Raw genomic sequence first — 23,088 nt, 5'->3', positions numbered from 1 at the left:
CTCAGCTCTCAGATCTAATGATGAGAATTTCATCAAATTGCAAAAACAAAATCAAACTTTGCAAGCTCAACTGCCAACACAGGCAGCGAGCTGGACATGGCTCATTCCTTTGCAAGCATGCTTTCTTTTCCTCCAAAGAGATTCTAAATGGAGGCCTTCTGTATTGCATTAATGAGGGAAATAGTTTTTTGTTTGAATTCATCAAAGAGCCAAGCATTCAACTTTTTCCCATTGAAATAAGTCTTCCAAACTTCTGCAAAGAGTTAGTAGAGTAAGAGTCACGAACTTCTCTAGGCATTGAACTTCCCATTAAGCTGAATCTAAAAGGGTACTTATTTATCCAGAGGAAGCAGCTAAAATGGTACATGAGTTGCAAACCTTTTGCAAATTGAAGGACTAGAAAGTTGGAAACGGGAAAAATAATGGTATCCAGACAACAAATCCTATAGGATGCGTTTTCGCTCTTTCCTTTTATGTTTCGTCTTATCTTTTAGCCCTATATTGAGGCATTTTGAATGAACTTTTATGGAATTGACTTTCAAGCACCCTACTGAGTCTCAGTGTTTCGTTTTACCTCTTCGATTTCCTGTATCCAAGCCCTTGCGCCAGGTAATACCTGACGTAAGCACTCTCTGTGACAAAAAAATCAAAGAAGGCATCACTGGAGCACTTGAAAGTGTTCTTTAGCCTTTCTCTCTTGCAGCTTTAGGAAATTCATGTTCTATTGCTCCAAATTTGGCTCCTTTAGATTATAATTTTGTGTCTTTTGTCTTCCCTATGATAGAAAGCCCGAACTGGCAGATACGGCAAACCAAGGAACCTGTCAACTTGCATGCGACTCTGCCGATGCAACCAGTGGAGGAAAAGGAACTGTTGGATTCATCTTAATCATTCTCAAGACTTTCCTGTTTGTGCTTGCTGAGGCAAATGCTGCTTTTCATTTATAACCTGCAGCAAAAAGAACGCGGGAAAGTTTGATACCATCTGTTTTACTCTAAGCTGTCGGATGCCTCTGCACTGATCTAGACTTGACGCCCACTCATTGTTGTCGTTTCTTCGTTAGCTCACAAGTTTCTCGGTAGGATTACTAAGGGAAAGCTTCTTTTCAGGGTTTTGTGACCTGGGGTCTGGGGATCTCAACTCAAGTCCTACTTGTAATGGGTCCAGTTTCGGTCACCTTGACAAAAAAACCGATGGTTACACAGAGCATGCAGTGCACATGAGGTCACACTACCATTAATTGTTCATGCAATTAAAAAAATAAAAAATTGGGAGCAAAAAAATTAAAAATTGGCGGCGCTGACAGCTGATCTCCCAGTATTGCACTGTGCTTAGAAGAAAGCCAAAACGCCTTTTGCGCCCGTCAGCAAACATTTCCAGTGAGACACTGAATGTTCTTGTGACAAAAAAAAGAAAAGGTCCATTAGTATGGCTCTAGCTGGATTCGGCGATAAATTTAAGCTTCCAAGGACTCGCTAAGTCGAAATATTTTGCCTGAAGACAGCACCGGAGGCTCCTGCCTTCGCAGTGCACAAGACGCGTTGAGCTGGTCCAGAGAATTAAAGAGAGCAGAAAAGAAGCAATCCAGAGAATTAAAGATAATTAAAGATAGAAGTAAAGAAGGCACATTTTGGTGATGCAGCCATGAAACAAGAACGTGTTTATGAACTTCCTGTTTTCTCGTTCGCCTTTTTAAGGGCAATGTTCATGGCATGGTACTTCAGCAACAAGAATTCTTCCTTCGAGTGTTTCTTCTTAAATTCTTTCTTCAACACTTTGTAAACTTCCTTCAGTTTTTCCAGCTTGGCAGACTGAATAAAGCTGAGGTTCTCGTCAGCGCCGCTCTCTATGTCATAATCTGCTGGTTCTGCTGTTTCCAAGAGGCTCTCTCCCTGCAGAGGCGTCTCCAGCTTATGAAAAACAATAGAAACCGCCATGCATGTGTCTAATGATGGTACAATTATTATGAGAGCTGTGGCAATGAGCCACAGCATACGGCTCACAGGGTTTCTCACGGCCAGGCCGATACGGTGCCTGGGACGAATCATTTTGAGATCTAGAGGCTGACTCTGGCGCAGAAAGTCAATGATATTCGAATAAAGCGTAAGTTACACGTTTAATTTATTGATACAATTGGAAAAGTTGCTACTGAGGCGGCTTAGTCGCAGTGAAACAGCTTGACCGCAGAGGCTGGCTGGCTGCTACCACCCGCCTGCTCTTGCTGGTCTTCAGAAAAACAGTAATTACGTCTCAGCTACGCAAAACAGTGATTTATGATTAAATTCGTCTTTTCCTTATATTATTAAATTATTTGCATGGGTGTGTCAGATTAGATTGCACTTAAAGCAGTATTTCACGGCGAATCTCCCTGCCTTTAGCTACCGTTTGGCTCACTATAGGCCAGTGCTCGCGAACAGTAGCGAAACATCACTCACTCTAGGGCGGCAATGCCCCTACCATACTTCATTATCAAGCTTTAAAAAATTATGTAAGCTTAATTTCAGCAAGTTCTCACTGTTTTATTCCCTCTTGCCCTTCCTTCATGCTGTTGCTTGGGGGGCTTCTTGCGACGGCTGTCGATTCATGCGTGTGTGAAGTGAGTTGCTCATTGGAAACTAATAAAATAACTGAAATAAGTAGTGCGTTTATCATTTGAACGAGATTCAAGCACATCTTTTAGCTTTTAACTGTTTAAAAAGCCTCGGCTGCTGGTTGGTATCGGTGGTGTCCCAGTGATAGCCGACAGATTAAAGAACCCTCAAGGGTTCTCGGCCCTAAAACTCTCGGAAGGCTCAGAAGTAGTATATTTGAAATAAAAGACGTAAACAAATATAACGCATCCCTCAATGCACTAACTTCTGGATCTATCCCCCCTGCAACTACTTGCACATGAGTCACCACAAAGAAAATTTGTTAGATAGTGTTTTTCCGCTGTTGTGCGACGCTTTCTATGAAGAAATATTTGTGCGCATATGGTAGCAAGTACAATAGCAGTCAAAACAATTAATTTGATCTGCTCTTTTTCCTCGAGCTGGCATGATAGGAATTTGGTTGACTTCGGTGAATGAAGGCAGCGAACACCGGACTTACACTAACCCTTTCCACTAACCCTTGAACAAAATACCATTTCCACTAGGTATTCAGAGCTAGAGCCCTAAAAACTAGAAGTTTTGAGTTGGAAGGGTCTGAAAACTCATTCGTTGACCCCAAAGTAAGCGTTAGTCCTGAATAGTTATCCGTGTTGACCTCATGAGCAGTTTCATTCCAAGCTTTGGCCAAATGAATATACTCCATTCTACTCCTCTTCCTCTTCCTGAGCTGGCTCTGGCTCTGCTTCGCCCCCACCCATTAGTTCCTCCTCTTCTCCTCCCTCTGCGGCTTCTGCGGCTTTGCCACCACCGCGACCGGATAAAAATTCCATTACCCTTTTGATTAAAGGAATCAAAAGAGCAACAACACCCGCAATTATAAGGCCTGCGACTAGACCGCCAGGGACTACAGTACCCAACATAGATATGCCGATGAAGAGAAAGGCTCCCCCAGCTAGCAGCAACTTTCCCGTTGTGCTAATGCCCTGCGCTTCTTCAACGGACTGCAGATACGAGGCACTTATTAGCTTGCATAGCCTACCGCAAGCAGCCGCTGCTGACATTTTCTTGAAACTTTTCTCGGGGTAGAGTTTTGAAGATGACAGAAGGAATGACTGGGCTCCTGCCTCCTTTCGGCCGGATTTACGTATGCTTTTCAGCCTGTCTTTAATGGACAGCTTTGGCTTTTGTTTTGCTCTTTCTCTCATTAGTCTACTCTTCAGCACACGTTGCACAATGGCAGCCTGGAGCTCGGCGAGACCATTCTTCGCAGTCATGAGGTAAACTGAGGCAGCTCGTGAAGCACCCATCAGGTAGGCGATAGCAGCAATTGTGGCTTTGCTGCTTGCTTGAGCACTTGGCTGTGCTGTTGCTGCTACGATTTTTGATGCCCTGCGTGTGCTGGAGGCGGATTCTGTCTTGCTCTTTTTGCTGCCTCTGAACGAATCCACAAAGCGCAAGACGCCGCTCACGATCGAAGCCATGACCACTCGGGCTATACGCGACTTGGCAATTACGTCCATTAACTTCGATCCCACTGACGCGGCCACTGTATTTGCTGAGCAGAGAAAGGACAAAAGAAACACAAAGCAAGGGGTGATGTACGAGATACACGAAAACAAGGAGGAGGAAGACGCTTCACATCTTCTTTTTACGTCTGCTTCATACGAATGGTTTGGTGTCTATACGAGCACTCATATGCAAAGAGAAGAAGCGAAGATTGAAATTAGAAAGCCTCACCGTAAGTTACATCTGCCTCCAAATCTTCTTCAATTTCCTCTGTGAGTTGCTTGGCGCCACTGATGTTCGACACATTTGATTCATCCTTTTTGAGTACAAAAGCCGGTATAGTAGCTTTAGGAGTATTAATCTCATTCAGTGGCTGCAGTTGAGCTTTTAAATGGGAATCTAAAGCGATAAAGTTGGACAGAACTTGACAGTTGAATTCCTCCTGCTTTGCTGTGCAGTCTCGGATGTGCAAACTCTCAGCAAATGCACTTAGCAGCGCTTTCCGTCTCGTGTCCGAAGCAGCTGCTCTTTCCTTTCTCCCCTTGATGGTCAGTACTATCTTCTTCTTCGAGCAGCTCTTGAAAGAGAGAAAAAGTAGGACTAAACGGACCAGCAACGTGTCCACGTGCGGCTTGCTGCCAAGCAGGTGAGCCACCAGCTGCCATGCTCTCTGAGAAACAGCAAAACAAAATGCAAAGCACAGGCTGAAACACATAAAACTAGCAGCTATAGGATTTCAATAGCACTCTCCCTTTTTCTGATTCATGTGCCTCCGTTGTTTCTCGTATTTTCTGTGCCTCTCCTTACCCAAAAATACAAATCTTTGTCTTTTTGCTTCTTGCTTTTTTTCGTGGCTTTTTTGCTTAACCGCGTGCTTTCTCGTTTAACCCTCTCGTGGAGAGTCCAACGTGTCGGGGAGTCAGGAGAATAGAGATTCTCAAGCTTCATGATTTGTTCCCAGCGGCTTGATTCAGAGAAGTCCTCAAGAGAAAAGGAAGGAATACTGACGTCCTTCAAGTGGTATTCAGAAGGCCCTAGGGAACAGAACACCAAGCGAAGGCGACACAAAGAATGTGGGAAGGCTTTCAAGAATAAATTACTCAGCCGAACCAAATCGCCGAGTTTTCCAATTACCTGTTCTTTCAGTGAGAAGGGGATGGACAATGGGTAAGTGGAGGTTTTGAAGAAGGCAGTCTGCACGGACACAAGAACCGCTCAAGATTTCAAACAGCCAAGTTCCCTCTTGTTCTTGCATTAGGCAGAAGAACAGCTGGAGTTCCACAATGTTGTCACCAGTGTATTCATATCTTTCTTTCCACCTCCTTCTGCAGCGTCAAAGAGGCAGCTCCTTAAAAGGAATGCAGCTATAATTTGCACTTTTAGAAAATGTACGCTATGCTCATACTTACCGCCTTTTACAGGTGCGCTGCATTTTTCTGCTGCAGCTCTCAGTATGAAAATGGCTTCGTCGATGTATTTGTCGCATATTGCTCTTATATGCTCTTCCTTAAACTTTGCGCAAAATTTCGAGCCTTTTTTCCTTGCTTCATCTTCAGTATGTGCTACCACGCAAACCAGAGTGCCTGAGAGACAATTCAAATGGACAAATTAAAAACTGAGAAGAAGAGAGAACAACGTAACGGAGATGAGGACATTTTGAAATCGTTGGCTTAGAGTGTCGAAGTCACTATTCACACCCTCACATGGAAAGTCCACAGAAAGTCCAAGCCTACGAAAACCTAATCGTACTGTGCACTCGTTGATGTCAATGTGCAAGTAAAGCCCCTAGCATTCCCACTCAACAAGGCTTGGCTACAAATATTGAGTATTTTTCTGTAATGCGTCTCTGCTCTAAATCTGCGAGCAACGAAAAGGTGTTGTTGCTTCTCGGTCTTACGGGAGCCCTCTGGTGATGCTACGTAGGCATCAATGGCCTCGTCTACTTGTGCCTTCTGCAGCAGAGATTCTTTGCTGAAAAACTTTTTGATTTTGGAGAATATATTTTTTAAACGTCCAGCCTGAGTCAGACAGTCACAACCGATAGCACTCAGAATTGAACTGAGATAAAAAGATTTGCAATCTTTTGCTTTACCTTTAAGCAATACTATCATTATTCCATTCCTTCCTCCTTATTTTATATAAAAAATATAGGCAGTTTTTAAAGATATTTAACTTTAAATAAGGGATACGCTCGTTGTATTATAACTAGAAAAAATAAAAAATATAGTAAAAAATTAATATTAAAAAATAGAAAAAAAAATGATTAAAATTTATTATAAAAAATTATTTATATCAAAAGATATATTACGTTATTATTTTGTTATTTTTTTTCCTTTAGATACTAAGATGGTTCACATCAGACTGGGCGCATCTTTACTTGCCTTAAACACACCGCTCGTCACGCGAGATCTTTTGCTTTACCTTTAAGCAATACTATCATTATAATTACCACAGGACCACACTTTTTTTGCCTCTTCTCACAAGACGGTCACAGAAAAAAATAGAAAATGAAGCGAAAACGTACAATTCCTGTTGAAGGTTTCCTGTGAGCTCTTCTCCTCGAGGAACTTAGATCAGGAAAAGTAACGTTAGCATCACTCAGCAAAAGGTGCGGCGCCGATTCAGGTGCAGAGAAGCGATGAGGTAAGGGGTAGAGGCTTTGAGTTCCGCCCAAATGGTAGTTTTGCTGAGAATTTAGCGAGGCTGAAGTTCAACAACAAGGAAAAAATGCAGCTACGGGCTTTGATGAAACGTGCAAGCCCGCCCAAACTGTTAGGGTTGTGTAATCTCTGTCCATAGACCGACTGCCAGGAGCATTGGACGGGATACCCACGTGCAGGCGCCCACCAAAATGACTAATTTTATGCATTTATGTTTTCGCTTAACCTCTCCCGATTACATTCACCGGCTATGTTTGACCATTATCAACCTTTTCCGTTGCGTCCTGTAGCTGCATTGAGAGCCATCGAAGACGGAAGGTGAGTACAGCAACTTACTTGTCGTTAGATTTCCTTCTGCGCTTGCCCACGTCGACTGCCAAACTGAGGCAATCAGAAATGCTGCCACCTGAATCATCATTTTTGAGATCCCGGACCAACAGCTGCTATGCGAGTCAAAAATGCAGCTTCGAAGACGAGATTTAGAATAAAATATATGTTTGAAGGCTCTGTAAAGCCTTTAATTAATTTTTAAAATGCTCAAATTCACAGATAACCCGAAAATTTATCCGTTTTCAAATCAGCGAGCCACTCTGGCACGAGGCCTCAGACGGGAGGGAAGCAGAATCGCCGACAGAGGACAAAAAGTGGGCTTTCGAAACAATTATGCATTGTTTACAGGACACTTAATGTTTGAAGCATTGTAATTGTGTTTTATTTTTGTTTTTTGTGGTGAGTTAAGGCTGGTGTGCATGCACAACCGACGTACCCTATCTCGTTCGAACCGATGTTACAGGTGACCGCAAGACCTTTTCAAGATCTGAAGAACACTCAGTCGGCCAACCTCCCCGAAAAGCCCAAACTTAACGGAAAATTGCATTTTGCTTTATTATTAATTTATATTTCACGATCGAATTGTGCAATGTTCTGGCTTTTTGCTATCTCCGGTTTTCTAGGCCCTGCGCGCTCTCCACCAGCGCTCACTGTCGACATACATAATAGGGGGCACAAAACGCGGCTCAAACACAGTAAATTTTACTTGGGAATAGTTTTCGTGCTACGTTTAACAAGTGAAACCACCTCAAACGGCTCATATATATCAATTTCGAGCGTTCAAACGGCTACAACTGATTCTAGCCCTCCTGTCTTCCCTGGCCCAACAATTTCGTGTGTTTGTAACGACTATCGGGGGCAGACTACATCATATTAAAAATAGTATTCGCTACACACTATGACGAGTCAAAAGTATGCAGAACTAGAAGCCGGAGGCAAATCCGAAAAGGCGAACCAAGACACGACGAAGTGGGAAAAGTAGATAAAACTGAATGGAGAAAGGGGGACGAAAATGAGTCTCTCTTGCGACTTTTCCGTCTAGAGCGATTGGCCCTCAGTGCGCAATCTATCTTTATCCTAAATTCCTTTTGGAGAGGGTTCAGCATAAGCGCTGCTTTTTTCTTAATCAAAAGGTGACAAGGCAAGCTTGAACAGACGCGCCTTGTGTGGAACTTAATAATAGGGGCAGATATGCACGATCTATGCAAAGCCGAACGCCCTATTTGACCCGTCGATTTCCATATTAAAGCGGTATCATTGAGACAACCACTTGCGTCAAGACCGAGAAGTGACACAGCTAGCCAGTGCACACCCAGCGTGCTGCATCTGCATTTCACGAAGAACCAGAAAGGTACTTTCGCTTGCTATTCCAAAATTCTAGTCGATTCTCTAACTCTCAACTACGCACTTCAGCATCAAGGCAACTCTGGCAAATCTTCATTGTCTTAAGAAAGACCCCTCAGCAGCCACCTTGTCTTACTCCTCTTTCGCAGAGGCGCCTCTCCTAATACGTACTAGCTAAACAAACCCTTTTAATGCCGCGGAGTCCTGCGGAATCCACTGGTGGTCGAAGACCTGCAGGACTCTTACGATGCCTTTGGCTCTAAGCTGCACAGCTCTGTAAAGAGGCATCCGAGAAACTGTGCCGCATACATAATGGGCCAAAGCGGGAGACGCAGCAGAGCTGGGCTCAACTTCGTTCGGGCCAGACGCCGCGGTGAAGCTCCAGGGGTCCTCTAGAACGCAGTCTTTCTCAAACACTACATCTGCAATCTGCGGGCCAAAGGCACACAAGTGCAAATTTCCCAAAGCAGAAACAGTTTTTAAAGTACTTGACGCTAAAGCTGAGAAGACAAAGCTTGCTCCAGGCAGAAGATCGAGAGAGCAAAGGTGGGAAGGCAGTGACAAGGGGGGGCATATCCTCATCTGAGTTGTGAAACGGATGAATTTACGTTTTCACTTGCCATACTTGGCTTTAACAAATCTAAATAAACCTGGTGGACCTACAGCTGATGGTTTTCCATTTCTGTCTTCTACATTTCTGGCGTTGCCTTCGTCTCTCCTGCTGTGTTCAGCAGCGCATGCTTCCCTTAGGTACTGTATTTCGTTGTCAGATAGCTTGAGAAGAGTCTGTTCATCAAAAGCCTCGAATTGCCCCAAAGCCTTTACACACATCCGGTCTAACAAGTGCTGCCGAGTTCGCTGAAACGCCTTGAGTACCCGTAGCGCATGCAGCACATCCAACTCCATTAGTTGCCGTCGGTTCTCATGAGCTTCGATCTCTTCAGGAGGAGTATCCGGGCCAACGCTGAGCAAACAAAAAAGTTGAGAAAAAGAGGCAATTAGGGAAAAGGAGTATTCGTTCAGCTCCAGGGATTCAGCCAGCCGCTCCATGGTAGGCTGGCTTCCTACAAGCTTCATATCACCCTGCAGAGGAGTGCATAGGACCCTGAAGAGCAGGCAACCAGTATTTTTGACTCGCCTGTTCAGAAAGTCGTTGCATGCTTGCAGCTGGCGGTGATATTCCTCTAGTTCCTCCTCAACTGTGCGCAGCAGCTGCGTTGGGTAGTCAGTGATAGTTTCGGCCTGCTGCAGCAGCCGCACCTCATCCGGCATGCGGCTAAGACATGCAGACTTTTCCCAGGACATCCTTTCGGGAATCCAAGATGCAGATCATCGGCTCAACGATGAAGTTCATAAAGGACACAATAACCACCGCTAGAGCGTTGTTCCAAGCAGAGGCTCTGTCCGGGGACGGCTCGGGGAGATCTACAGCTCAAAGTGGTTTAAATCGACAGCTTCATCTACTTCGAAGTCGAAAAACTGAAAGAAATTCGCACTAACGGTGGTTACAAAGGTTATGAATGGTACAGTGGGGCCCGCAGCTGCCACCAACCACAACACGTCCAGCCCACGCCAGGCACCGTATCTTTCTCTGATTTTAAGGGTCACAGCAATGTTAAAAATAATTAATTCAGCATTTAACACCTGTACTTTTACATAAGTTAGCTAATTTCAGGTCCTATAATCGTTTCCGCCTGCAGGCGTGGCGAAAGCGGACAGGCGCTCTGTGGCAGGCGTGTGTGTTGGCTGAATTACTCCGTTTCTTCAAAAAGTACGCCTGTTATAGAATACTTTCGACTTTTTTTGGAGGGTTTGGCTCGGTCTGTTTGTGTTATTTCGACTTAGTGGATGCGATTATCCCCCTCGAGCCGATCTGTTTCACCCTAACAAACAGTGGGCGAAACTACCCAAGAATTCCGGATCTACAGTCAAGTAAAATCAGGGGTACTACGAGCATGTGCTACAGAAAATGGCACAATGCGCCTGAAGCAAACTTATAGAGGCTGGTGCATCTCCGTGGCTCTTCTGCGCTGAAATCTACTTCTCACTGGATCCTCGACAAGGGAAGGCAGAACGAAGTGGAAGCAGATGCGTCATTACCACTTAAATTTCACGCTTAGAAGCAAAAGTTTGTCTGCTGCCTTGATAAGTAACATGGCTGTATTCTTGAAGTGAAAAAAATCTCAATTCGATCGCAGTTGCAATCATTCTTAACGCAAAAAAGTACAACAGCCGACTCCACTCAGTTTTGCGTGCTAAAAATAATGCAATATGACAAAATCAGATATGTTAATCTTCCAAAAGTCCCTTTTTTTTCCACGTTTCTGTCTTCTCATTTGTCGGATCTATACCATTGAGACTATAGCCCCTATCTCAAGCTCGGCTACTAAGCCAAAATCATAAGCGAAAGGAACTGCAGTTCTAAAAAAGCTCTCTTCCACTGATCTAAAATTTTTCGCTTTGAATGTTTCCACAATCTGCTTTGTTTTTGTTTCCATGCATGTGCTCTAGTCCAGGTGCATTCGTTATCAGTTAGGTGTACATCGTAATAAACAAATCATTCTTAGATGATATCGCTGGGATGAAGAAAGCCTAGGGAATGTAGTGAAAACAGCCGAAGCCATAGGGGTAATTAGCTCTTGAGGAGGTAAGGGAAAAGAGCTGAATGGAAAAAAAGAAGCACGGAGTCACGCGGACGACAGGACATAGACGACAGCTAAAAAAGGGGCCAACAGAGAAGGAAGAATTCTCAATTTTCCATTCATCAGGGTGGCCAGCAGAACAGTTTCTGTTTTTATCGTACCTGAAAAAAGCAGTACAGCTATAGCCGAAGGAGCACAATTTAAAGCTGGACAGAAAGGCCAGCAGGACACGAAAAACGATGCTAGACCGACTTCTTCTGCCATTTTTAAGGCTCAAATTACGCAAAAAAAAATAGGAGCTGGTAGTTGAAAGGAAGCTTTTCAATTTAAAAAGCAGAGAAGGAGAAGCTTCTGTTTTCCTCAACGGTTTTAAAGGCCCTACATATCGCTTTCGCGCGAAAAATACTTTGTGTAGCAGGGCGATTGCCTTGTGCTTCTGCAAGCGCTCAACCTAATGACTGAGCAGACTAGATATCTCTTCGAGGAAGGCGTAGCCCATTTTATATTTCTAGTCATCTCTGAAAGTGTTCTTGTTTGGAAGACATTTTTCCCTTCTTTGGCCATATGAAAGGTCATGTAAAAGGTCTTCCGATGGAAGCAAGTGTCAAGCTACTTTTGATTTAGCATTTTACGAATGCTCCTATAGTTTAATTTAAATTTGTAGTGTCCATCCCTTATAATTTCGATATAAGCGCTATAGCTTCTTAAAGAGTTCCAGTTCGCATAACACTATGCCACGTCAACGGGATATTACAGCGCTTGCACCACTTTTGTTTAATATAACGAAAGGCTTTGTTTCGGAGGATTTCAGAAAGGCCGACTGAAAAGAAAGCAGGGGTCTGAGTAAGCATATCTTGGGTCACCATAAATGCAGACGAAGCTGTGGGAGGTAATTGTTCAGAAGCACATGCCTCTAAAAACTGTAAAAAACATTACTCAAGCTCTCAGTATGCAAAAAGACCTTAATGTTGGGAACATAATGCGGTGACGACAAGGCGCAACGGATTTTGAAGGAAGCCTCGCAGCTCCTGACCTTTACAGCACCTTAAAGCGCGAGAAACAGAATATCAGATTAGACCAAAACCGGTAAATTTTTGATTGTAATATTCCGGGTATGTTGCTGTTGCCAGGTTTTGCCGAACTTTCCAAACTAATGCTTAGGGTGTCAGTTGCACGGGGATTGGAGGCGACACCGGAGACGCAAAGTGGTTCGAAGGATACAGTGAAGATAATTCATCAAACTTCAATGTAAAGAAGCTTTTTAATCTTTTTTCTGCCGTGGAGCTCAGGAGATCATCATTTCTATTGGCCAGTTTCGCAACTCCGAGTCCACAAAACAACCAACAGGTGTCGTCACTGCCCAAATCAATAGGGAAAACGCATTATTATGGAACTAAACTCGATTCAAAACATTCTTTTTGTGTGTTTAAATATTTCTGGAGCTTTTTGATTCCACTTCTCCGTGTTCCGAGTATTGTAGCTGCTGGAAGTGTGCCACCAGACCCAGAACAGCAACCTGAAGAACGGCTCCACCGCTCACGTTTCGTGGAACTGCAAACCAGATATCCAATTGCATTACTTCCCTTGTCTTTTTTTGACTTTTTTTTTATTTTGCCACCTCACTAGTAACTGGTGGGCCAACGAAGGTATGCCTGCGTTTCAGCAGTGGGGTAGACGTGTGACGTTAAGCTCGTGTCACATCCAGTGTGTTACCTGATGCAGAACGAGTACCAGGCTGCCTTTATATGACCTTTACTGTATATATGTCTTTTATTTTCAATTGAGATTGTTCTAGTAATCAACTGGCTGCAATCGTCTATTTCTGGACCTGCTTCCCTCACTGAGTTTAAGTCTACCTCCAGCTTCCTCGAAATGAGGGGTGCCCCTTCCTTATTCGCCCTACTCCTTGTAACTTGTCTCGGAGCCGGAGAGGCCCTCTTGGTGAAGCGTTTCGGAGGCACTGATCCTGTTTCCCTTGAGTTGGCTGAGGAGGGATTAGACGTGCCCTCCTCAGCTGCCCCCGCTACCTCTGCTTCCCGCTTTATAGAGCTCTCGCACAAGGCGCGGCGGCGAGCCCTCACTTCTCACTGCCAGGAAGGTGACTGCAGCTTCGCCGTTCACCAAGCAGAAGGTACGAAGACGCTAAAGCAGCAACTAAAGAAGAAGGCCAAAAAGTTGGAGAAAAAGGTAGACAAAGAGAAGAAGAAGTACCTTGAAAAGCACAGCGAAGAGGAATATGCCGTCTTAAAGTACACTTCTATACTCGAAGCCTTAAAAAGGGAGAACTCGGGAGAGGAAGGAGGTGCAGAAGGGGAAGAAGAGCAGCCGCCGCAACAACAATTCTAGGCAAATATACTGACGATTTTCCTTTTTTGAATGTATACTGTGGAAATCAAGTTTTAGTACACTCTTTACCCCTCTCCTGTCAACAAGTGGATTTGTGTTTATGGTGCAAAGACACCTGAATGACAGCAGGCAGTGCATTCATTGGGACTTCACTGCGTGCAAGTGCTTCATGTAGTGCTATGAGATTTTGTCAGCGGCTGATGCGTAGAGTCCGGAACTATCCCTGGTTCTGGTAATATTACAGCCGGTCATGTTGTTTCTGATCGCGTTGCACTCATTTATATCTGAGCCTTGGGAATCCGGAAACTTTTTACCTACGCATGCCATTTGTGCACTTTGTGTTTAATGCCCTCTAGTGCCTTAAGACGCAGCTGCTCAATTGCAAGCAGCCACGTGAGCTCGCCTTATTGCACTATTGCACTTGATGTGCTAACCCAATCTATGGAAATGAAGTGGTGAACTTCCAGTGTGGTTCTGGTGGAATCCAAAACTGGTGGCGCTGCTGTGCTGAATTGCTGGCCGGCAAGCCATCAGATCAACACTAAGACGTCCACCGGGCCGAGGTAACACGAACCCAAGTCAGCAGTGTTGCAGCATTTACTTGCAAAAGCGTAAAAGAAACTAGCATAGTTGTTGAAGAGGCATTAGAAAACGATTTCCGCCCCATTTTGAACACCAAGGTGGTCTGCCAGCTGACACTTGGTGGTCACCGTCGTGCCACTGAGCAGCGCTGACTGCGGTCTGCTGCATGATCTTGCGTTTTTTCCACATAAAATGCCGCATTTCGCTATTTTTGTTTTATTTTTGCAAAACAATTGAGCATAGACACCGCTGTGCCTTACCTTTTCCGCTCATCTTTGAGTCATCATGAGGCTGCTGCAAACTGTTGTCCCAGCGGTGGTGGCGCTGCTCATTAACACTGAAACCGAGTGGACAGTGACGCCTGCGGTTGCCTTCAGCCACCTTCCCTATGAATCAAACGATCTTATTGAAGGCAAGCATTTCAGGAATGAAGATTTGTATGGAGACGCCGTAGCGGGACTCGACAGAGATGCCCCCGAGCGTGCTCTGGCTGGGCTGGCCCTTGCAGGTGGGGCCAACGCCTCTAAAAGTTTCCTAGAAGATCAGGAGGGCAAGAAAAAGAAGAAGGAAAAAAAGGACAAGAAAAATAAGAAGGACAAGAAGAAGAAGAAGAAGGGGAAAAAGCAAAAGAAGCAAAAGAAAAGGAAGGGGAAAAAGGGAAAGGGTCAGGAGACACCAGCAGATATTGATGAACTCGAACTTCTTCGAAATGTTTACAAGAGGGAGAAAAAGATATATCTTAAAAGTCACGGGAAAAGTGATTTCTTCAGGCTCAAATACGAGACCCTGAACAGTGCACTCCAAAATGCGACTCGAGCCACGTGACTTTCGTCTTTCCCATCTACAAAACTGTGCGCTCAAACACAAGTGGAGAAACAAGAGCAAGGGCAGAAATGGATGCAACAACCTGCAAGCATGTTTATATACTGTCATACAAATTGTATTTCTTGAAGTATATCATGCAAGCTATTTTGTTTCACCCAAGTTCCCGCAATTACGTCCAAATCCATATTTTCGTGAGCTCAACGGCTGGGACCTCGCACTCATTAATTTCGTGCCGCGAAAATCTTTAGCAGCTGAAATTTAGCAGCTTTATCGTGTACAGAAACGGCCAGATTCCTCGGTCGGCAGCAGTACATATCTGCCTCTGCACGTCTGCACAAAAACGTGCAAGCCTCATCATCTAGATCTTCAAGCCTGTGTGAGTGGGCACACATACAGATATCTGGATGTGATTGCATGCAAGCACGCACCAGCTTGTTCTTGCAGACGTTGGTTCCTTGTTGTCCCTTGCAAATAATGCGTGGGATAGAAAGCAGGGGTCGGCTGCTTCGCTTATGCACTTTGTTTCGTGCAGCAATTTGTTTTGTTTTTTGTCGTCCTCTTTGCTGCTAATTAAAATAGATACTTTGCCTAATTTTTTAAGACAAATAAGCAATTAGGAGGGCCAGCTGCAATGTAGAATTGAAATCCAAAGAAGTTTCTTTAGTGCGTAAATGCTGAGATTTAGCTCCTGTTTTTGACGCCTCGTTGTTTCTGGATCGCTCTACTGCTGCCCATAAGGCGCTATAACGACTTTCTAACGTTAGACAAACGGCAGCACTCTTCTTTGCTTTCTTTCTGACAGATATACCTGCAAGCACGACTGTTTCTGTAGTGCAGTAGCAGAGCTCGTGGCTGTGCACAGATGCTCTCACGTTCGAATCAGTACATGTGAATCTTGAATACTTTCGAGAAAATTCCTAAATTGAAGCCGCCTTTACTGAAGCCCAGCATACACTTTCCTGAGCACACTAAGACATGTACTTTGGCAAAGTAAGCAGCAAAAGACGTGCGTATACGGGTGATAAACGGCCATTTATTCAAAAGGCAGACTGTGAATTTGTTACTGCGTCATCGGAAGTGGGAACACAGACCTCCGCCCTCGGCTCAGGGTGGCAATGTGTAAAGCAGAAACTTACGTTCATTTTTCCAGGTGTTTTATGTCAAGGGCATACAATGCTATAAATCTAGTGAAGAAATACAGTTTCTTGTTTGAATAACTTAGATTGGTCTTTGCATCTGGGATCAGATTCAAGTACAGGGACACGTGCTTTGGGATAGCATCGGGGCAAGGAGATTTACGCGTACGGTCTTGTCCGAGACGCCCGGCTTCCTCCTCTCTCCATCAATGTCACTGACCTCTCCGTAGATCAGCATGTGTCTTTAGTAGAGGCTGTTCTCAGTCTGATTCATTTGCAGTGGCTACTCTGCCGCAAATCTTCCTTCACGTGGTGGTTATTTCCCCATTTTATCGCTTGGCAGAGTCGCCCTTAGGGCGTAGTATCAACCAGCGCCTGCGAAGAAGAAGCAAACCAACTAAGTATGGCTCAATGCTGGTGATGGAAGGGTTTGGGGCTATCAGAGTTATCTGCGACGTGGGCTCCAGTGACAATGTAAAGCCCACATTCTTTGCGACATCAGACAACTCGTCTTGCCTTTGCAACTTTCCTTTGTCCCTTGTAACAAATTTTTCTACATACGGGAACGTGAATTCTGCTTAGCGTGTGAGTATGGTGCCTTTCGTCAATTGGAGGCACTCATGGTTCTCTGAGATCGGCACAGGAGGCTTTCACGTATATTTCACTTAGCATTGCTTGATTGGCCAGAGGCTTTTCAGGCGACTTGTTGTTGCGCCTTTTGAAAAAGGACCTTTCACGACCTTCGAACAGTCGTATGCATTCCGGTTCAAGTGGCCGCAGCAGAAACCAGACCCTCTTTCTCCCCAGCATAAGAGCATCTCCTTTCTAATCTTTCTCCCGTCGTTTGTCACGATGTAGGGACATTTAGGGAGCCCACTAGCATTTCAATGTTTTAGTGTTGTCAAATTTGCTAACCCGCGAGATAGGGCTGCAGAAACTTACAACTATGCATGATCGAAGTAAAATTCATTACAACGCGAGAGTTGCAGCATGTCATGCTTCATTAGCTCCTAAAGAAAACTCCGTAGGAGGAATTAGGTAAGATTAGGCATTTCGCAACACGTGAATAAATGTTAGACAGTACTTCAAAATGCTGCACGATTTCGAATAGGGAATTTTGGGCGTCAGTATAGAAAAGTAATCCAAGATGTTTTACAAGCTGCTGAACAGAGTTGCTGCTGTGCGTTCATTACTGGTCCTAGAAAAGAAACTTGATGAACTGAATCTTTTGTTCCCGCCAACATGGTTTCACGTAGCTGAAATTGCCTGAATCATGTGACACTTTCCACCACATGCGGCTGCCGCAAACGGGGTTTCACTGCAGCTTCACAACGCCCAGTAAACAGCGCAGGGTACGTAGGCTATAAAGCATTGCACCACATGCTGCTGTTGTTTATTCTTACATTTTCACAATCCAAACTGCCCTTTGGGTCACTTAGCCGACTAAATGCGCAATCTAGACCCATACGGAGAACCTCCTGATGTTTTATACAACTTCGTGACTTGCTTGTTGAATGCACATTGAGTCAAATTTAAGGCGTTTGAGTTACCCAGTTAATCACCGCAACCGCACACACCCCGTCAAGGGATAACTACGGGGTCTCCTGCGAGATAAGCGGGTGTGGAGGCCGAATGAACTTAAATAAAAGAGCATAAGCCCCGTGAACAGGTACACGGATAAATAGTACACTTGAGTAAACAGAAGAATACAATATAAGCGTAATGGGAAGTGCTCAGGACCCCCTACACAGGTGTTCACCGGTTGTGCAGAAGGCTCCTCAGCCTCCTGCTCTCGATGGAGAACACGACAAGATCTGGGGCAAGCTCGCCCTTCATTTTCTGTCTCTCTTGGTTTATACCACTATTCAGCTACACTTTTGTGGGATAAACAGCAATATTCGGCGATATTTACCTCGAGATCCTTGACCGCGTCTCGCTTGTAGAAACAGCGGTTCGCCACTGTGCTCGCAGTGTCTCTTCTTCTTCAGCTGGGCAAATTTGTGAGAACCATTGAGAACAATCTTCCCAGCCAATGTAAACAATAAACAAAACAATGCTGAAATATCAGGAGGGGTGAAATTAAATTCCCGAATGCTATGGAGTGGGGGTTTCAGCGCTGGCGCTCAACCTGTCGGTGGTCCAGTCACGGTTCATGCAGGAGACACGCGCATTCCGTGTTTCGAGGCAGCACTTGCTGTCTTCTGTCTCTGCCTTAACACAGTCGAACAGGACTTACGAGGTTTTTTTTGTATTTCTTGCCTTCTTTTTATCCATTCTGTACCGTACACAGCGTTGCTTGCCCGCCATTTCACCAAGATGGAACACTGGCTGGCTGAGTACTTGTTTGACACACCGACCTACTGCGAGGAAGCTCTGTGCGAGGTCGAAGACTACCCAGACGGCGTAATTACAAGTGTACCCTCTGATTCGGAGACCCAAAACGAGATCTCTTCGGAGGCGAACCCTACCCAGTCAGCGGAAACCCAAAATGCCAGTGGACAGTTGCACGCGGAGGGCAACGGCGAACGCGATAGTGCAAACGAGAGCCAGTCCCACCAAGAGAGTGAGGCGCATCCTGATTCCGTATCAGAGCCCGGAGGCGACGCTGATGCCCTCCAGGATGAGCCTCAGGTAAATCCCCAGGCGGGACTTCAGTGTGAAGCCGAGCCAGAGTCTGCAAATACAGCTGAGGCTGAGCTAGACGCAGACCCTCCTTCCATGGCAAATAGCTCACTGATAACTTTGCCAGAGGGCCACCCTTTCCGCCTAACTCGTAAGTACCTGCGTCAGATGAAGCTGCTCTACAAGAGGCAGAAGGCTTCCTTCCTGCGCACACATTCCCGTGCGGAGTTCAAAAAGCTCAAAGCAGAAGTAAAGGGAAAGCTGAGAGAGAGATGTTTGGCCCTCCGGTGCCGCTGTCACTGCAGGCCCCCACTGAGGAGGACCCAGAGGCCGCCTGAAAGGAACCTGCAAGCGAGCTCGTAACTCAAGACCTCTGTGGGGGCTTCTGCCCTCCCCAACTACTACAAGAAGCACCAACTGGTGGAAATGCTTTTTAATGAGCTAGGCAAACAAGCTTTGCACACTTTGAACGCCATTTTTTGCTGCAATGATAAGTGAAGCCATGGCGACGGCTCAAGTTGAGTTGGCGTCGCTGCAACCATTTACTTTGTCCTCTCTCCCTTTACTTTTCAGTTACAAACCCGATTAGAGTTTATTAGCTGCAACACAATGAACATGTGTTTATACACACAAGGGCTGGTAACAGCCGTGATGCAAGATGCAGCCAAAAGCAGACAGCATGACAGGGGGTGGCAACAACTATTGTGAATATTTGCAAGCACGCACAATGGATGCCTGTTAAAAAAGAGATTTACAAACTGAAAATAATGCTACAAAGGGGAAAATCCCACAAAAGTGCCATCTGTAGATACGTCTTACTGTCAGTTTAGAGTGGGCAGGCCGGTAGATTCAGAGAAAATACTTACCCCGCAGTACCATAACCTCTCACACTAGGTTTCTACTGTCTTTTGCTCTTTTTGTATGCATACATTCGTGGCGAAATGGTAGTGCAGCCACACACGGGTCTGCGTGTAGGTAACAGTAGCTGTGCGAGGGACATTAAGAAAACGGTGGAATACACTTTTTCATTCAGCATTTTCACCCTTGAAAACCTAGATTTGGTCTAGGGGCTGTCCATAGCACTCCGCGCGCTAAGGTTGGGTGGTTAAGGTCCCGCGGTGGGATGAGATCGCAGCAAAAGGTGACATCTAATAGGACTTCCAGCAGCACTTATAGCTTTAGTTTGTCTTTGGCCTAGTTGCTAGACCCTTTGTATCATTATGTTGTAAACGTAGGTGAAGACTGCAATGTCCAGATTAACGACGGGCAACCTGAGCTATAGTATAGCTGCAGCGTCGCACGGTTTCTTCAATCTCACCACAGTCACATGATATGCCTGGTCTAGACAAAGCAACTTAGAGACGCGAAACAAATAGTTGCAATTCCTTACTTCAGACGTTTGACAAAAGAACACAAGCCCACGCGATTGCACCGCCGCCCCACCTCCTCTACTCTCAGGGTAAAAAATGAAAATTTCAATTCTGTATTAGTGCGGTGGCGTTACTGTTTATTCTCTGAAAGTTGCAAATCTGCCCGCCTTTGCTGAAGTACCATGCTTCGGCGCACTTTTCTTCCGCCCTTGCTGCTCCTCTGTGGGGCGGAGTCGGAACGGGCGGCTTACCACTAAGGCTTATTGTTTAATGAGACATTGATGAAATAATAAGTTTACCTGAAAGCTAATTGAGGATTTTGTTAGGGCTACTGTTTGATATGCATTTAAGATGTGGGAACAACTCTTTATCTGTCGCTCTGTCTCTTGCAGATTTCATGTGGAGCCCATTTCATGAACAGCTGGGGTCGACAGCTCTAAAGATAAGAAGTATACTCCATCCAATTTGGCTCATGAAATAAACTAGTTGGGAGTTTTCATTTTGGTGAATGGCCAAGTAATACGAGACAATGGTTGTACCCTCAGCAGTTTAAGAAGCTGGCAGCTACTGAGCTGCTCACAAGTTTAGAGAACCACACTGACACCTAAACATGTTTCCGGGCGAAATTTTTGACTAGTATGGCCTTAATAAAAGAAGAACGGTTTGAGAATGCCGTGTGTTTCCGAATTAACTGTAACTGCAACTCGCAACGCGCTGTCTACATGCGCCAGCCAATGCCAGCCAGCCAGCCCCCTCATCTATTGCCGAAAAGAACACTCAAAAACGGGACAATTCATATCCTTTTGTTTTTACCCATTTCTAACTATGGCGGTAGACCACCCGTAGTAGTACGCACGGCAGGCGCCTCATCGTGAGAGCCTCCACTTCTGCTGTTTGCTGGACTTGGAGCACACTGCTCGGCCTGTCCGAAACTTTCCCCGGATCCCTTCTCCCCGGCCCTGTACCTGCGCTATGCCACACTAAGTGTTCCGGGGTGAACCACTGGTCACCTCTCCCTCCACACGCCCCTCCCTCAATTAACTTCCGAGAACGCCTGCGAGTTCCCTCTGAAAGGCGTGATCATGCTGTGCAGCACAAGTGAGGCCTGCGCGTTGTCCCACTATCTCCACTGCTAGAAACAACAGACTGCCGCTGTTACCTGCCCCATATGCGCCCCCAAGGTGAGCAGGGCTCAGCAGCCCCCGGAGGCCCTGGGGAGAAGGGAAGCCCTGGGAGCCCTGGGGGCTTAGAGGCGCCAACGGCAGCTATGGAGAAGCTGTTTATAAGCCCCCCTACTCCTGCGAATGAAGTATTGCGGGCGCAGGCAGCAGCTCGCGTTGCTGCTGTTGCGCGAAGCCTGTCGGACACAGAGGCCTCTCTTGAAACAGCAGCAGCGGGGAGAATCCCCCGCATTTTGGCGGAGGCGACGGACAGGCGCGTGTGGTGGCAGTCGCAGCAGCGGAGCAGCACTGCTGCTGCACATCCGGCGAACAGCCAGAGGCAGCCGCATGCAGCAGCAGCAGACGCGCTGGCTCACGGCACCACAGACCCAGGGAGCAGCAGCGCAGGAGAAGACGTGTGTCGCCTGCGGGTCCGCTGCAGCAGGCGGCAGCAGCAGCAAACTGAGGGCAGCGGCAGCAGAAAGCCGGGGCGGCACAAGCACAGGCGCTGGCTGCACCAGCAGCTGCTCGTTGCTGCTCTTCGCCGCCTCATCTCCACTTCTGGGGACGATCCAGCAGACGCAACGGACTTTTGGGGGGCCCCTTGCCACCCCTCTTGTTGGCAACTGCTGCAGAAGGATCCGGTGGCTCGCGAGCTGTACATAAAGAGGAGAGAAGGCACGGCGGAGGCCTTTCTGGGCCCCGCAGCTGCGCCAGAAGGGGGGGGGGCGGAGCTGGCGGACCCGCTGTCTCAAAGGAGAAACCACTGCCTCCGGCTCATGAAGAAGCAGCAGCAGCAGCAGCAGCAACTGCAGCAGCAACTGCAGCAGCAGCAATGGCAGCGCCAGCAGTGCCGGACAGGGGGCTCGGCCGTGCGGGCGGCCTCGTCAGATGGACTTCGACACTCCGAGTTGCTGCGGCAAACTGTGGCTGTGGACGAGCAGAGCGACACAGACATGGAGTTTCCCAGCAAAGCAGCAGCAGCAGCAGCAGCAGCAGCTACTGCTGCCGCAGCACCCACGGGAAGCGCCGACGCCGCAGGGTCGCCTACTGCCTCCGCTCTGGCCCGCGAGCTGGAGGTGCAGCGGCTGCTGCTGCAGCAACTTGAAGGGTCAGAGCTGCAGCTGCTGCCCTCTGTGCAGCGGATCAAGTCACTTCGCGCTGCCTTCAAACCTATGCGCCAAATTACCAAAGACGTTTCTACTCTCTTCAGCCTCAGTGCTGCTCTTGAAGAGGCAATACGGGGGGCGTATTCGTCGCTTTCCTCTGTCAAGGGAGGGCTGCAGCAGCTGCTGCATCAGCTGCTGCAGCAACATGCTGCTGAAGCAGCAAGTGCCCCGGAACAACAGAAGCATAAGCCAATACTATCGTGCAGCAACAGCAGCAGCAGCAGCAGCGCCGATCGTGGGGCGCTGCCCAGCGCCAGCAGCAGCAATAGTAGCAACAATTTAAGTAGTAGCAACAGTAGCAGCAGTAGCGCTAGCAGCAGTTTGCGTTGCATGCGTCTGAATAAGGACTCTGAGCGCGTCAGAGCTGAGGGCATGTCGCAGGAGCCTTTCTCAGATGAAGAGGCGCAGATGCTGTCGTTCGTGAAGCGACTGCAGCGGCAAGCAGCTGCAGCTGCAGCGCGAACAGCCGCAGCAAAAACTGAAGCGGACGAGCAGGAGGGCAGGGAATGGCTGGTTCTGTGGCGTTTAAATGGCTTTGAAAGAAAGGTGGCGCATGCGTTGGTATCCCTGACATCTGACTTGGACTCTATATCTCTTTGCCCTCCCGATCACCCCGCCCCGAACTCCAGAGCTGCGTGCTCACCTCAGCAGCAGCAGCAGCTGCTGCTGGCCAGCAAGCGCAAAGGGTCCAGTAAAGTCCCAAAAGCGGTGGTCATATGTAGGAAATACCACGCAGAGACTGCCTCCCTGCCTCCAGTATCTCTTGCGGCCCTTCTTGTGTGCGCTGCGACTGCTGCGCTATAAC

At 46.7% G+C, this 23,088-nt stretch overlaps 7 protein-coding genes across 7 annotated transcripts; 4 read left to right on the top strand and 3 right to left on the bottom strand.

Annotated features, from left to right (window-relative positions):
• Window positions 1-1,661: 1,661 nt before the first annotated feature.
• Window positions 1,662-2,048, bottom strand: ENH_00059030 (hypothetical protein, conserved; the record flags this gene model as incomplete). The annotated part of the gene is made up of 1 exon (XM_013583640.1): window positions 1,662-2,048. One exon carries the CDS (start codon window positions 2,046-2,048, stop codon window positions 1,662-1,664), a length of 387 nt encoding a protein of 128 aa, XP_013439094.1.
• Window positions 2,049-3,295: 1,247 nt separating this feature from the next.
• On the bottom strand, window positions 3,296-7,175 carry ENH_00059020 (hypothetical protein, conserved; the record flags this gene model as incomplete). The annotated part of the gene is made up of 8 exons (XM_013583639.1): window positions 3,296-4,146; window positions 4,329-4,767; window positions 4,905-5,131; window positions 5,232-5,291; window positions 5,507-5,680; window positions 5,995-6,115; window positions 6,622-6,800; window positions 7,094-7,175. 8 exons carry the CDS (start codon window positions 7,173-7,175, stop codon window positions 3,296-3,298), a joined length of 2,133 nt encoding a protein of 710 aa, XP_013439093.1.
• Window positions 7,176-8,605: 1,430 nt separating this feature from the next.
• On the bottom strand, window positions 8,606-9,736 carry ENH_00059010 (hypothetical protein, conserved; the record flags this gene model as incomplete). The annotated part of the gene is made up of 3 exons (XM_013583638.1): window positions 8,606-8,860; window positions 9,095-9,395; window positions 9,570-9,736. 3 exons carry the CDS (start codon window positions 9,734-9,736, stop codon window positions 8,606-8,608), a joined length of 723 nt encoding a protein of 240 aa, XP_013439092.1.
• A 3,209-nt stretch (window positions 9,737-12,945) lies between these two features.
• On the top strand, window positions 12,946-13,419 carry ENH_00059000 (hypothetical protein, conserved; the record flags this gene model as incomplete). Its single annotated transcript, XM_013583637.1, has 1 exon — window positions 12,946-13,419. One exon carries the CDS (start codon window positions 12,946-12,948, stop codon window positions 13,417-13,419), a length of 474 nt encoding a protein of 157 aa, XP_013439091.1.
• An 867-nt stretch (window positions 13,420-14,286) lies between these two features.
• On the top strand, window positions 14,287-14,826 carry ENH_00058990 (hypothetical protein, conserved; the record flags this gene model as incomplete). The annotated part of the gene is made up of 1 exon (XM_013583636.1): window positions 14,287-14,826. The coding sequence occupies one exon, from the start codon at window positions 14,287-14,289 to the stop codon at window positions 14,824-14,826; it is 540 nt and encodes a 179-aa protein (XP_013439090.1).
• A 3,452-nt stretch (window positions 14,827-18,278) lies between these two features.
• Window positions 18,279-18,947, top strand: ENH_00058980 (hypothetical protein, conserved; the record flags this gene model as incomplete). The annotated part of the gene is made up of 1 exon (XM_013583635.1): window positions 18,279-18,947. One exon carries the CDS (start codon window positions 18,279-18,281, stop codon window positions 18,945-18,947), a length of 669 nt encoding a protein of 222 aa, XP_013439089.1.
• A 2,175-nt stretch (window positions 18,948-21,122) lies between these two features.
• ENH_00058970 (hypothetical protein, conserved) lies at window positions 21,123-23,087 on the top strand (the record flags this gene model as incomplete). Its single annotated transcript, XM_013583634.1, has 1 exon — window positions 21,123-23,087. The coding sequence occupies one exon, from the start codon at window positions 21,123-21,125 to the stop codon at window positions 23,085-23,087; it is 1,965 nt and encodes a 654-aa protein (XP_013439088.1).
• Window position 23,088: the final 1 nt, after the last annotated feature.

This window comes from Eimeria necatrix, genomic scaffold (genome assembly GCF_000499385.1).
Source record: "Eimeria necatrix Houghton genomic scaffold, Enh_scaff4, whole genome shotgun sequence".
Taxonomy (NCBI): domain Eukaryota; phylum Apicomplexa; class Conoidasida; order Eucoccidiorida; family Eimeriidae; genus Eimeria; species Eimeria necatrix.
This window is presented reverse-complemented; position numbering and strand designations above follow the sequence as displayed.